A 14891-nucleotide genomic window follows, 5' to 3' on the forward strand; every position below is an offset into this window, starting at 1 on the left:
GTGTGCGTGGGTTTCCTCCGGGTGCTCTGGTTTCCTCCCACAGTCCAAAGATGTGCAGGTTAGGTGGATTGGCCATGATAAATTGCCCATAGTGTCCAAAATTGCCCTTAGTGTTGGGTTGGGGTTACTGGGTTATGGGGATAGGTTGGGGGTGTGGGCTTGGGTAGGGTGCTCTGTCCAGGAGCCGGCACAGACTCGATGGGCCGAATGGCCTCCTTCTGCACTGTAAATTCTATGAAACTATGAATGAATCACTAGACCTTTAATTCCAGATTTTTATTGAATTCAAATTTCACCATCTGCAGTGGTGAGATTTGAACCTGGGACCCCAGAGTACTCTAGGTCTCTGGATTACTAGTCTAGTGACAGTACCACTATGCCACCGCCACTCCTATAGGCAGGTTGAGGCCAGGTGGATGGGCTGTGGGATCTGTGAGGAAGTGTTTTTTTTTTTTATAAATGGTGGCACGTTGGTTCCATTCCTGCTGCCAAAGGGCCTCTGTTGTTATTCCATGTAAGATTATGAGAGGGCCTAGAAAGAGTGGATAGGAAGGACTTGTTTCCCTTAACAGAGGTCAATAATTAGAGGACATTGATTTAAAGTAATTTGTAAAGGGATAAGAAGGGAGCTGAAGAGTAACTCTTTCACCCAATGGGTGATGGGGGTCTGGAGCTCAATACCTGAATGGATTGTAGAGGTAAAAACCCTCCTCAAATGACACTGGATATGCACATGAGGTATTGTAATCTAAAAGGCTATGGAGCAAGAACTGGAAGGTGGGATTAGGCTGGATAGATCCTTTTGGTTTAGAGACATGGGCAGAATAGCTTCCTTCTGTACCGTCAATTTGCTATGTTTCTACCGCTGGAGGTACAACAGGATATTTTCTTGACTGCACAAGTTAGATGGGAAATATTGTCAGGTTACAAGCTTCAGGTTAAAAGCCACTTACAATTTTTGATTATTTCCAGCACTTTAGTGAGAATGCACTTTGCCAGTGTCAATAACACAACCCTGCTGCATATAGCATAGGTGATGCCTGAAGAAAGTTTATTTCCTCTCCCCATATTGAGCCACCTCTCTAGTTCCCCAATTTACAGCCTCTTCAACAGAAGTAGAAAAAATGTTGGCAAAAAGTTTGTATGGTTGCAACTGTGATGATCATTTCAGGCAGAAGTGTCAATTTTGCAAGAAAAACAAACTAAGAGGTATTGAAAGAACCTGTGAAGCAAGCTAATGAAGGCTGGAGGAACAATAATCGCAGAATAAAATTTGTAAAGATCCTGACAGAAAAAGCCATTGCATTTACAGAACCATGGCTGAAGTGCAAAACCCGAAGGACTGCAAATTCAGCAAGATAATCAGAGTGGAACACTCCAAAGTATTCCAAACTAGAGGAAAGGACTGGATGCAGAGGTGATTTTAACAAAAGAGAATTCTCAACAAAGTGTCAATTAGTGAGTAAGCATAGCCGTCACTCCCTGAAATAAAACAAGTTTATTAAGATGGTCTAAGCAACATTTTAGAAATTAACTTTAATGTACTAAGTTATGGCCGATTAAAGAGAGTACTCATTTTAAATGTGAACATTTTAAGTGGTGGGGATTGTACTAGACTAAAATGCCCACAATACTAATTAATCTGCATTGCACTAAATATCTACAATTCCACCACTAATTTATTTCAACCTCAAACCCACTATTGGATTAGCAAATCTGCCAATGAAACTGAAATGCATAAATTGATAGATCAAGCAACTCTCCTGAACAGTATTTACAATATCTGGAAAAATTGTGTAAGGGAGAGATAAAATACTGGTATTTATTCATAAAAGCACCAAGTTTGGTGCTTTTGGAATAATGTGAAGAAAGATTGCCATACCGTGATATCCTGTATGACCTGTTGCACGAGTGCTGCATTTGCTACCATGTGCTGCCTAAGCTGTGCTTGCTGAAGCAGGAGGCGAAGGACCTGTGCAATAACAGGAAGTTCCTCTTGGCAGGTGCCATTTACTTGCAGGCTCTGCAGCATCAGTCGCAGCAAGCGGGGGATGCGGACCAATGCGGCAAGGCATGATCCCCACAGCAATTCTCTGCAAAGAAATTGTAAATATATCACACTTAGAAGAAAGAAAAGATGAGCAAAGTGAATCTATTTTTAAAATCTATAGAAATACAAAAGTGAGGTGATAAAATTGAATCTGTATGTGATTGAATTACCATCCAAGACAAAACAGCCTGCTCAATCGGCACTCCATCTACCTCAAATTTTTAAGCAGGCTGTTTTGGCTCGAGTGCAACTGACATAGAAGACTTAGAATCCCGACAGTGCAGAAGGAGGCCATTCAGCCCATCGAGTCTGCACCAAACCTCCGAAGCAGCATCCTTCTGAGGCCCACGCCCCACCCAATCCCCAACTAATCCTTTTGGAGACTAAGGGGCAATTTAGCACAGCCAATCAATCTGACCAACACACATTTGGATTGTGGGAGCAACCAGAGCACTCCGTAGACATGGAGAGATTGTGCAAACTCCACACAGACAGCTATCCAAGGTCGGAACTGAACCCAAGTCCCTGATGCTGTGAGGCAGCAGGGCTAACCACTGTGCAACCGTGCTGCCCTCAGCCAGGCAAATTGAAAGTATTCTATAAATGTCCCAACTTGTGGTTTGTAGATGGTCTCTTGTAGGAGATAGGAGAGTTAGGCACTGCAAAATCGGCACCCTCTGACCTGCTTCACCACCAGTGGCAGCAATCTAACTCACCAAAGCACCTTCAACAGCAACTTCCAAATCTGTGACCTTTACCACCTAGAAGAACAAGGGCATCAAATGCATGGTGACTAGTGACACAGTCAACGATCAGGGTGTGGAATCAGCTAAGAAGGAATTTAAATGGGAGGGGATATCGGTGTTGACACCACTGTGCGGGAACCATAGGTTTAAGCCAGGGGAGATGAAGGGGATGTACGGGAAGTGGAAGGAGGTGGGACTGGAGAGGGTGAGAGACTTGTATCTGAAACGGCAATTTGCGGGGTTGGATGGGTTGCGGGAGAGATTTGAGCTGCGGAGTGAAAGTGAATTTAGGCGTATGCAGGTGCGGGACTTCGCAAGAAAGGAGTGGAGGGCGTTTCTCAGATTGCCGAGGTATACCCTATTGAAGCAATTGTTGCTCCCAGACGTGTCGGGAGAGGGTAAGATTGGGGATATAAATGGGTGGTTGAGGGAGTGGGGGATGGGGCACAAGTGGTGAGCATTATGAACAAGCAGGAGGAGGAGTTGGGGGGGGGGGGGGGGGGAATAGACTGGGGTCTGTGGTGTGAGGTGATGCACAGGGTGAATTCAACCTCCTCTTGCACACGGAAGAGCTCGATTCAGTTCACGGTAGTGACTACGGTGCAAATGACTTGGGGCAAGGATGTGTGGGTTCTTTGAAGGGGTGGCCAACGAGTTTGAGAAGTGCGTGCGAGGGCCGGCGAATCGCACGCACATGTTCTGAGGTCGTGAGAAGTCGGAAAGGGGAAGCGGAGTTTGGGACATTGTCCAAAATTGTGCGGTGGAGGTCAGGCTGGACCCAATAGTGGCGATCTTTGAGGTATCGGAAATGCCGGAGCTGCTGGAGGGGAAGGGGGCTGATGTTGTGGTCCTCGCTTCTCTAATTACCCGACAAAGGACCTTGTTGAATTGAAGGTCAGATACGCCCCGGGGGGGGGGGGGGGGGGGGGGGGGGGGGGGCTTTGAGACACAGTGGGGGTTGTTTATGACAATGTTTGTGGAACGGTTAGTCCGGGGGGGGTGGGGGGAATGAAAATGAAAATTGTGCAAACTGTGGATTGCGAGCTTGTTGAACGTGTTGTTATGTTATTGCTCTTTTTAAATATGTTTGTAATAAAATACATGTTTTTGAAAAAGCTAAGAATACTCTATTCAAATAGTTAATACAACTTCTGTAAATTCAACAACAAAATCTTTTTTTTTATTTGAACAATTAAACTGAGGATTCTGTAAAAGCCTAAAGTATTTGCTGCTGATAAACGTGATCAGATTATTGAATGAAGATAATATTGCTCTATCTAGCTGTGGGTCAGGAAACAAATGAACTAAAAATCACATTTGACAGCATAGCAAACAACTTGTCTCCTGTGATCTCATTTGCAAGTAATTGTCTGAGAAATGCTTCAGAGAGGAAGAAAACATCCATAGTTCACAGAAACAGAACCTATAGAATTCTCCAGTGTACTGCAACAATTAGATTGTTTTTTTCAAATGGAGCTTCATTGATAAATGGCAATTTTTTTGGCTGATTAATCAGTAGAGAATATTTGAGTTTCTTTGAGATATAAATTCCCAATGCTTTCGTGAAAATATAAAGAGCGGACCAGGATCATTCTTTAATTTGAGCCAGGAGTCTTTATACTGCAGTAATTGGCAATTCTCATTCCTAAGTACATACGAAGCACAGACAGCAAGTGCATTGACAGTTACCATACCAATAACCCCTAAAGACGGAGCTCAACAAGGTGAACTTCGGTCACACAGCAAGGCATTCTGTATTTGAAAGCAAGTCTTTAACAATCCCCCACTTAATGCCCATCAATTTTCATTCTTCCACCATCACAGAGGCAGGAAACACGCTACAGCAATGAACAAGATGCCTCAATTTTACTTTAATTAAACAGGGTATCTATGTGTTAACTGAAAGCCAGAAATCGTGAGTCCTATAAAAATGTTATCAATGAACTGTGTAATTCTGGAATGCCATTTTTCAAATAAATCCCTTACTTGTTTTCTTGAGTTTTACCAATGTTCAGATAGATGTACATTGTCTTTACATTTACCCGGGTTTCTGGGTTTCAATTCCACCACTTGTGTTTCAATGTTGTTTTTAAACCTGGCATCCATCAGTATAGCAGCCACTTCAAATCTATTCCCAAGTGTTATACAAAGGAATGAGAATAAACTATGCAAACAAAGTGTAAACTCATTGTAACAGTATTGAATAGTTCTGAAGTAGTTCACAAACTGAACACATTTTTATTTCCTGCTTCCTCCCTCCCACTATTCTTTTGCTCAAAGTATCTCTTTCATAATCGAATGTGGGATGGTCTGGCTTTAATATATTATTTGTTTGATTAACTGGCAATATGATCAAACTGATCTGTAAACGCAACGTGACATAAAATTGACCAATTTGGTTTGAACTTAATAAATACCAAAATTTGATCAAGTCAGACTTATCGGACTCTCAGACAAAATAACAGACTTTATTCTTGAGCTGACCCAGTTCTCCTAATTTATTATGTTTTTTAATAATCTTTATTTGTTGGGCAAAATCAGTACAGATGAGGAAGGCAATCTTAGAAAATAAAATAATAGTATATATTCTCTGTTCTGGAGAAGGGTTACCATTAATCAGAAACTTCAGCTCTGTCTCCTCCAGAAATGCTGCCTAACCTAAGTATTTCCAGCACTCCTGTTCTTAGTGTAGATTTGAAGCATCTGCAGTATTTCACTTTTGCATGCTCATTCAGAAATGTGAAGGAAGCATTGAAGCAACTAGATAGGATTTTTTAAATGACAATATTAACAAGGAAATACTTATTGGGAATTAAAAATTTGCTAAGGTGGCTGATCTATGTTCCAGAAAACAACAGATATTGGTTGAGAATTTCAAAATTCTCTGAAAACAGAAACTACAGAATTGGATGGAGGGATGTGAATGATGGACACTACTGTTCAATAAAAAGGGAAAGAGATAAGCCAGGTAACATAAAACAGTTAGTCACTTATGATCTGACAGTGGTAAGTGCCCTGCAAAGCAAATTCCAAAGAAAAACTTGGCAAGCTATCACAACTATTTTCTATTTGTATTTTACCACGAGAAGTTGTGTGTCCTGAGGTCAGGAGTCACATTTGTTGCAAATTTTAAATTAAAACCTTTATTAAGTACTTAAACGTAAAAAATACATTTACACTGTTAAATTTAGGCTTACAGAACATTCCTCCCAAGTTTCCTACTAGTAAAAAGAAAAAAAGAGAAATTGCCACAGCGGTTGGGGAGGGTTTAAACTAATATGGCAGGGGGGTGGGAACCTATGTAAGGATTCAGAGCAGGGGAATCAAGAACAAGAGAAAAAGACAGCAAGGAGGATACGAAAAGTGATAGGCAGAGAAATCAAGGGCCTTATAAGATAACACTGTAATAAAATAGTAGGGGCAGGACAAGGATTAGCCTTAAGGTTTTATATTTGAAATACAATGGGTGAATTAGTTGCACAGATAGATGTAAAGAGGTATGATATAGTTGGGATTATGGAGACATGGTTCCAAGGTGACCAAGGATGGGAATGAAACATTGAGGGCTATTCAGTTTTAAGGAAGGACAGACAGAATAGAAAAGGTGGTGGAGTTGCATTATTGAGGAAAGATATTACTACAAGCGATGTGGAATCTGTCTGGGTCGAGTTTAGAAACATCAAGGGGCAAAAGATATTTGTAGGGATGGTATACAGACCACCAAACCGCAGTGGTAATGTTGGGAACAGCATTAAACAGTATATCAGAGATGCAGGTAAAAGAACATGTGATTATGGGTGACTTTAATCTGCATATAGATTGGGTGAGTCAAATTAGTCACAGTACAATAGAGGAGGAATTTCTGGAGTGTATACAGGATGGTTTTCTGGACCAATATGTTGAGGAAGCAACAAGGGAACAGACCATCTTGGACTGGGTGTTGTGCAATGAGAAAGGATTAGTTGGCAATCTAGTTGTGAAAACACCTTTGAGGATGAGTGACCATAATATGATAGAATTCTTTATCAAGGAGACTTCCGATGACAGGGATGTGCTGAGTAGTTGCACATCAGGTGGCTCTCCCCCATAAGACAAGAAAAAAGGCACTTTTGGCCGAACTTAGCCCCCCAAAATCAGGCTTAAACATCCCCTCACCCTCAACATTAGCACGGACAAAAAAAATGCCAGGAAGCAGCAGCTGGAGAGGCCACAGGGGCACCAGGAATTACGTCTAGGGATAGGAACGGCAAGCAAGGTCAGCAAAATCAGACCCAACAGCCGGAATGGGTAAGTTTCACCTCCCATGTTCTAGGAGGCATTAAAGGCGGTGATTAGGGCAGAAATTATCACTTATACGGTTCACAGAGGCAGGGAACAGAGGGCGGCTAGGCAACAGCTGATCGAATCCATCCTGGTGGTTGACAAAAGGTACTCTGAGGCCCCGACCGTAGAGGAAGCTCTCTGGCTGCGAGGAAACAGCTACCAATGGGCTTTAACGTGCAATCCACCAGGAGAGCAGTGTACCAACTCCGCTAGACACAGGGGACCTTTTATGAGCATGGAGATAAGGCTAGCCGCCTGCTGGCTAATCAGCTGAGAAAGCATGCAGCCACTAGGAAATTAGCCCAGGTAAAGAATAGCAGAGGCAGATTGGCAGCCGAACTAAAACAGTCAACAAAGCATTCAAGGCCTTCTACCAGGAACTTGGGGATGGAACGGTTCCTCGATGCACTGGACGTGCCAATCGTGGGGGGCGATAGACTGAGAGGGCTCGTTGATGGACTGGACATGCAGTCGTGGGGGACCATTGATGGAGGATGCTGGAAGCAGCACGAGGACTTGGAGAGGCCATGAAGAACATCAACTCCATGCAGGCTGGGAAGGCACCAGTGGACTTCTACAAGAAATTCACTACAGCACTGGCCCTGCATCTGAGGGAAATGCTCGTAGACTCGCTGGCGAGGGGCAGCCTGCCGCCCACGCTAACACAGACCACCATATCTTGATACCCAAAAAGGACGGAGTGCGGATAATACAGGTTCAACTCACTGCTCAATGTGGATGCAAAAATATTCACAAAAGTCCTGGCTAAGCGGATTGAGAACGGTGTACCAGAGGTACACAGAAAACCAGATGGCTTTGTTAAGAGTAGACAGCTAAATGCGAACATCAGGCACTTGCTGAACGTGACAATTAGTCTATCCGGGGAGAGTACACCAGAGGTGACTGTCACCCTGGATGCAGAAAAGCCTTCGATAGAGTCGAGTGGAAATACCTCATTGAGGTACAAAAGCGGTTTGGACGAGGGACAGGGTTCACCTCATGGGAGAAACTCCTATACCATTCATCCAAGGAGATGGGATGCACGTCCCCTTTCCCTGGCGAGGAGTTACTGGGCACAGAGTCTGGGGAAGGGAAACTGTGGGGACCTATATGGTGGGCTCTTAAGACAGGACACGCTGGACGAGACATGGGAGAAAGAGCTAGGGACAGGAATAGGTTGGGGACTCTGGAGCAAAGCACTGTGCAGGGCCAACTCCACCTCCTCCTGACAAGAACCTTAATGGGCAGGTTCTTCCCGGAGGTGGAGGACAAATGTGAACGATGCCAGGGAGCCAACCATGCCCACATGTTTTGGGCCTGCCCCAGACTTGTCAGGATCTGGACAACCTTCTACGAGGCAATATCCAAGGGGTGAAGATGGAGCCGTGACCAAGTGTGGCAATCTTTGGGGTAGTGCTGATTCTTCCTTAATCGCCCGCCGGAAAATCCTGCTCAGCTGGCGATCAGCAGCACCACCCAGCTGTAGACGAACTGGCAGACCTTTTGGAATTTCTTCAGTTCAAGATGATCAAATTCATCATCCGAGGATAGCTTCCACAAAGCATGGAGGCCATTCACCAACTTGTTCCAGGGCTTGTTCAAAGCCAACAGCCAATAGAGCGGGGGGAGGGGGACACCAGAGCCAACGGGACCACAGGAAGCAGTCAGGAAAAGAACGGGAGAAGAGAACCAGGGGGTGGGGGGTTTGGAACAAGACCACAAGAAAAGGAACCTCCACGGAATTTACGGGAAAAATAAGGACAGGGCAAGATTGGGGGAGCCCATTAACTAAAGGGGGAGGAGAGGGAAGGCTAGGACACCACCCACATGTTAATAGCGGATAATTACCCATCGTACAATGAAGGGCCCAGGAAATTACTCTGAAACAACAAATGATTGGGGGGGCGGGGAGACAGTACAAAGTAAAATGACTGTAGTGTGTAATATGTAAAAGCTTCAATAAAAATATATATATTTTTAAAATTCTTTGCCAAGGCGGATAGTGAGTTTGTTGATTCTGAGACCAGGGCCCTGCACCTCAATAAAGGTTCGGAGGTGGAGGAGCAGTCTCTGTCACGGAGAGAACCTGAGAACATCTGAGACCCTCAGAAGGTAAGAAGGTGAGTAAGTGATTTTTACTCATTTTTACTTTTATACCTTTTTCAAATTGTGTGCGTCGGGGGGAAACTGAAGTGACATCACAGAAAAGCTGTGGCCTGAGTGGCTGGTTGGGAATCTACACTAAATTTAAAAATTAAGCATTGGTAACTAATTAAACATAATTACTTAATTATAATTTAGAGGGATATCTAAGCCAGAGATCGGAGAGTACTATATTTAGCTTTCGCATTTTTATTAAAAATCTAGTGCTAGGAAACAGATAGTTAACAGTAACTTTGAATTTTTTTTTAAAAATAATTACATTTTAATTTTAATTAATTGACGCAATGTCAGTTAGAGGGGTGCAGTGCTCTGACTGTGAGATGTGGCAGGTCCGGGAGGCTTCCAGCGTCCCGGGTGGCTTCATCTTCAGAAAGTGCACCCAACTGGAGCTCCTCACAGACCGCATGGTTCGGTTGGAGCAGCAATTGGATGCACTTAGGAGCATGCAGCTGGCGGAAAGCGTCAGAGATCGCAGTTATGTAAATGTGGTCACACCCAAGGTGCAGGCAGAGAAATGGGTGACCACCAGAAAGGGCAGGCAGTCAGTGCAGGAATCCCCTGTGGTTGTCCCCCTCTCGAACAGGTATACCCCTTTGGATACTGTCGGGGGGGATAGCCTATCAGGGGAAAACAGCAGCAGCCAGAGCAGTGGCACCACGGCTGGCTCTGACGTTCAGAAGGGAGGGTCAAAGCGCAGAAGAGTAATAGTAATAGGGGACTCTATAGGCAGGGGCACAGATAGGCGCTTCTGTGGACGTGAAAGAGACTCCAGGATGGTATGTTGCCTCCCTGGTGCCAGGGTCCAGGATGTCTTCGAACGGGTAGAGGGCATCCTGAAGGGGGAGGGCAAACAGGCAGAGGTCGTTGTACATATTGGTACTAACGACATAGGCAGGAAGGGGCATGAGGTCCTGCAGCAGGAGTTCAGGGAGCTAGGCAGAAAGTTAAAAGACAGGACCTCGAGGGTTGTAATCTCGGGATTACTCCCTGTGCCACGTGCCAGTGAGGCTAGAAATAGGAAGATAGAGCAGCTAAATACGTGGCTAAGCAGCTGGTGTAGGAGGGAGGGTTTCCATTACCTGGACCACTGGGGGCTCTTCCGGGGCAGGTGTGACCTGTATAAGAAGGACGGGTTGCATCTAAACCGGAGAGGCATAAATATCCTGGCCGCGAGGTTTGCTAGTGTCACACGGGAGGGTTTAAACTAGTATGGCAGGGGGGTGGGCACGGGAGCAATAGGTCAGAAGGTGAGAGCATTGAGGGAGAACTAGGGAATAGGGACAGTGTGGCTCTGAGGCAGAGCAGACAGGGAGAGGTTGCTGAACACAGCGGGTCTGGTGGCCTGAAGTGCATATGTTTTAATGCATGAAGTATTACGGGTAAGGCAGATGAACTTAGAGCTTGGATTAGTACTTGGAACTATGATGTTGTTGCCATTACAGAGACCTGGTTGAGGCAATGGCAGGATCGGCAGCTAAATGTTCCAGGATTTAGATGTTTCAGGCGGGATAGAGGGGGATGTAAAAGGGGAGGCGGAGTTGCGCTACTGGTTCGGGAGAATATCACAGCTGTACTGCGGGAGGACACCTCAGAGGGCAGTGAGGCTATATGGGTAGAGATCAGGAATAAGAAGGGTGCAGTCACAATGTTGGGGGTTTACTACAGGCCTCCCAACAGCCAGCGGGAGATAGAGGAGCAGATAGGTAGACAGATTTTGGAAAAGAGTAAAAACAACAGGGTTGTGGTGATGGGAGACTTCAACTTCCCCAATATTGACTGGGACTTACTTAGTGCCAGGGGCTTAGATGGGGCGGAGTTTGTAAGGAGCATCCAGGAGGGCTTCTTAAAACAATGTGTAGACAGTCCAACTAGGGAAGGGGCGGTACTGGACCTGGTATTGGGGAATGAGCCCGGCCAGGTGGTAGATGTTTCAGTAGATGTTTCAGTAGGGGAGCATTTCGGTAACAGTGACCACAATTCAGTAAGTTTTAAAGTACTGGTGGACAAGGATAAGAGTGGTCCTAGGATGAATGTGGTAAATTGGGGGAAAGCTAATTATAACAATATTAGGCGGGAACTGAAGAACATAGATTGGGGGCGGATGTTTGAGGGCAAATCAACATCTGACATGTGGGAGGCTTTCAAGTGGCAGTTGAAAGGAATTCAGGACCGGCATGTTCCTGTGAGGAAGAAGGATAAATACGGCAATTTTCGGGAAGCTTGGATGACGAGAGATATTGTAGGCCTCGTCAAAAAGAAAAAGGAGGCATTTGTCAGTGCTAAAAGGCTGGGAACAGACAAAGCCTGCGTGGAATATAAGGGAAGTAGGAAGGAACTTAAGCAAGGAGTCAGGAGGGCAAGAAGGGGTCACGAAAAGTCATTGGCAAATAGGGTTAAGGAAAATCCCAAGGCTTTTTACACGTACATAAAAAGCAAGAGGGTAGCCAGGGAAAGGGTTGGCCCACTGAAGGATAGGCAAGGGAACCTATGTGTGGAGCCAGAGGAAATGGGCGAGGTACTAAATGAATACTTTGCATCAGTATTCACCAAAGAGAAGAAATTGGTAGATGTTGAGTCTGGAGAAGGATGTGTAGATAGCCTGGGTCACATTGAGATCCAAAAAGACGAGGTGTTGGGTGTCTTAAAAAATATTACGGTAGGTAAGTCCCCAGGGCCTGATGGGATCTACCCCAGAATACTGAAGGAGGCTGGAGAGGAAATTGCTGAGGCCTTGACAGAAATCTTTGGATCCTCGCTGTCTTGAGGGGATGTCCCGGAGGACTGGAGAATAGCCAATGTTGTTCCTCTGTTTAAGAAGGGTAGCAAGGATAATCCCGGGAACTACAGGCCGGTGAGCCTTACTTCAGTGGTAGGGAAATTACTGCAGTGAATTCTTCGAGACAGGATCTACTCCCATTTGGAAGCAAATGGACGTATTAGTGAGAGGCAGCACGGTTTTGTGAAGGGAAGGTCGTGTCTCACTAACTTGATAGAGTTTTTCGAGGAGGTCACTAAGATGATTGATGCAGGTAGGGCAGTGGATGTTGTCTATATGGACTTCAGTAAGGCCTTTGACAAGATCCCTCATGGTAGACTAGTACAAAAGGTGAAGTCACACAGGATCAGGGGTGAGCTGGCAAGGTGGATACAGAACTGGCTAGGCCATAGAAGGCAGAGAGTAGCAATGGAAGGATGCTTTTCTAATTGGAGGGCTGTGACCAGTGGTGTTCCACAGGGATCAGTGCTGGGACCTTTGCTCTTTGTAGTATATATAAATGATTTGGAGGAAAATGTAACTGGTCTGATTAGTAAGTTTGCAGACGACACAAAGGTTGGTGGAATTGCGGATAGCGATGAGGACTGTCGGAGGATACAGCAGGATTTAGATTGTTTGGAGACTTGGGCGGAGAGATGGCAGATGGAGTTTAATCCGGACAAATGTGAGGTAAGGCATTTTGGAAGGTCTAATGCAGGTAGGGAATATACAGTGAATGGTAGAACCCTCAAGAGTATTGAAAGTCAAAGAGATCTAGGTGTACAGGTCCACAGGTCATTGAAAGGGGCAACACAGGTGGAGAAGGTAGTCAAGAAGGCATACGGCATGCTTGCCTTCATTGGCCGGGGCATTGAGTATAAGAATTGGTAAGTCATGTTGCAGCTGTATAGAACCTTAGTTAGGCCACACTTTGGAGTATAGTGTTCAATTCTGGTCGCCACACTACCAGAAGGATGTGGAGGCTTTAGAGAGGGTGCAGAAGAGATTTACCAGAATGTTGCCTGGTATGGAGGGCATTAGCTATGAGGAACGGTTGAATAAACTCGGTTTGTTCTCACTGGAACGAAGGAGGTTGAGGGGAGACCTGATAGAGGTATACAAAATTATGAGGGGCATAGACAGAGTGGATAGTCAGAGGCTTTTCCCCAGGGTAGAGGGGTCAATTACTAGGGGGCATAGGTTTAAGGTGAGAGGGGCAAGGTTTAGAGTAGATGTACGAGGCAAGTTTTTTTACGCAGAGGGTAGTGGGTGCCTGGAAATTGCTACCGGAGGAGGTGGTGGAAGCAGCGACGATAGTGACATTTAAGGGGCATCTTGACAAATACACGAATAGGATGGGAATAGAGGGCTACGGACCCAGGAAGTGTAGAAGATTGTAGTTTAGTCGGGCAGCATGGTCGGCACGGGCTTGGAGGGCCGAAGGGCCTGTTCCTGTGCTGTACATTTCTTTGTTCTTTGTTTGTTTGTAACTATGATGGTATGAGGCACGAGCTGGCTATGACAAACTGGGAAACATTACTGAAAGGAAGGACAGGCAATGGCATTCAAGGAATGAATATGTGAGCTCCAAAAGTTGTTTATTCTTATTTGGTGCAAGAGTAGAAAGGTGGCCAAACCATGGCTTAGAGATAGTATTAGATTAAAAGAGGCATACAAATTTAAAATTCAGTTTAAAATTCAGCAAAGGCGGACCAAGGGATTGATTAAGGAGGAAATACAATTTGAAACTAGCGGGAAACATAAAAACTGGCTAGAAAAGTTTTGATAGATATATAAAGAGAAAAAGATTGATAAAAACTAACGTAGGCCCCTTAGTCAAAAACGGGGGAATTCATAACAGGGAACAAAGAACAAAACAGGGAACAGGCTGAGGAACTAAATTCGTACTTTGCTTCTGTCTTCACAATGGTAGACATGAATCATGTACTGAAAGTTCTTAGAAAAACAAGTTTTAGTGAGGAGATACGGAAATTAGTGGCTTGGGGGAAATTAACAGGGTTGTCTGATAATCTTCATCCCAGCACTGACTTTCGGGTGCGGCTATGCAGAGCTATGTCGCATATTCGGTAGCTCCCGCTTGGAACGGACTTTTGGGCTCGTTACAGGGCCCCCACGGCATTTGTTTGACATTTCCCGGTGTGGCAAGAAGACTGCAACATTCCCCTGACAGTGTCCCCCAGGAATGTTATGTCTTTTGGCTCCCAGACCCGGCAGAAACAGTAAAAGAGTTGGCTGTAACTGCAGGATAAACAGAGCCTCTTCCAGCATGCAGGCGGGAGAAGGGCAAGCTTAAAGCTGCAAACTGACCTGAGGGCCTTTATCAAAGTTGAATTCTAACAGCAGAGGGAACAACTGTGAAAAGATCTCACCAAGGCCACTGAAGAAGCGGGGACGAGGCTTCCGGTGGCGGCCATGGAGGAGTAGGCCGCGCATTCGGCAGCTCCCGTCTGGAACGGACACTTAGACCTTTTTCGGGAGTTTCCACAGGCATTATGGGGCAGATTGGTGAAGCGAACACTGCCAAAAGGATTCCCTCTCGAGACTTCCGGTTGCGGCTATGCGGAGCTAAGTCGCACATTCGGCGGCTCCCGCAAAAACGGACTTTTGGGCTCTTTTCTGGCCCCTAAGGGCACTTTTTCGACGTTTCCCGGTGTGGGAAGGAGTTAATAATAGCTCCCCGTCAGTATATGGCTTTAACTAGGAGCGGGGTGACAAAAAAGGTGGTGGTGGACCTGGAGAAGGGAGGGAAGGACAAAATGGCTGCGGGCGGAGACCAGGCAGCGTGGAGGCAGTGGGCGTAGGAGCAACAGGAGGGTATCCAGCTCTGCCTGAG

The 14891-nt window shown here is 45.4% G+C and overlaps 1 protein-coding gene across 1 annotated transcript in view; it reads right to left on the reverse strand.

Annotated features, from left to right (window-relative positions):
- The window catches only part of tex10 (testis expressed 10), a 180702-nt gene that overhangs the window by 20763 nt on the left and 145048 nt on the right, over positions 1–14891 (reverse strand). Inside the window, exon 14 of the mRNA XM_072508933.1 lies at positions 1883–2093. Within this exon, the coding sequence (XP_072365034.1) occupies positions 1883–2093 (211 nt within the window). The remainder of the gene's footprint in view (positions 1–1882; positions 2094–14891) is intronic.

This window comes from Scyliorhinus torazame, chromosome 6 (assembly GCF_047496885.1).
Source record: "Scyliorhinus torazame isolate Kashiwa2021f chromosome 6, sScyTor2.1, whole genome shotgun sequence".
Taxonomy (NCBI): Eukaryota; Metazoa; Chordata; class Chondrichthyes; order Carcharhiniformes; family Scyliorhinidae; genus Scyliorhinus; species Scyliorhinus torazame.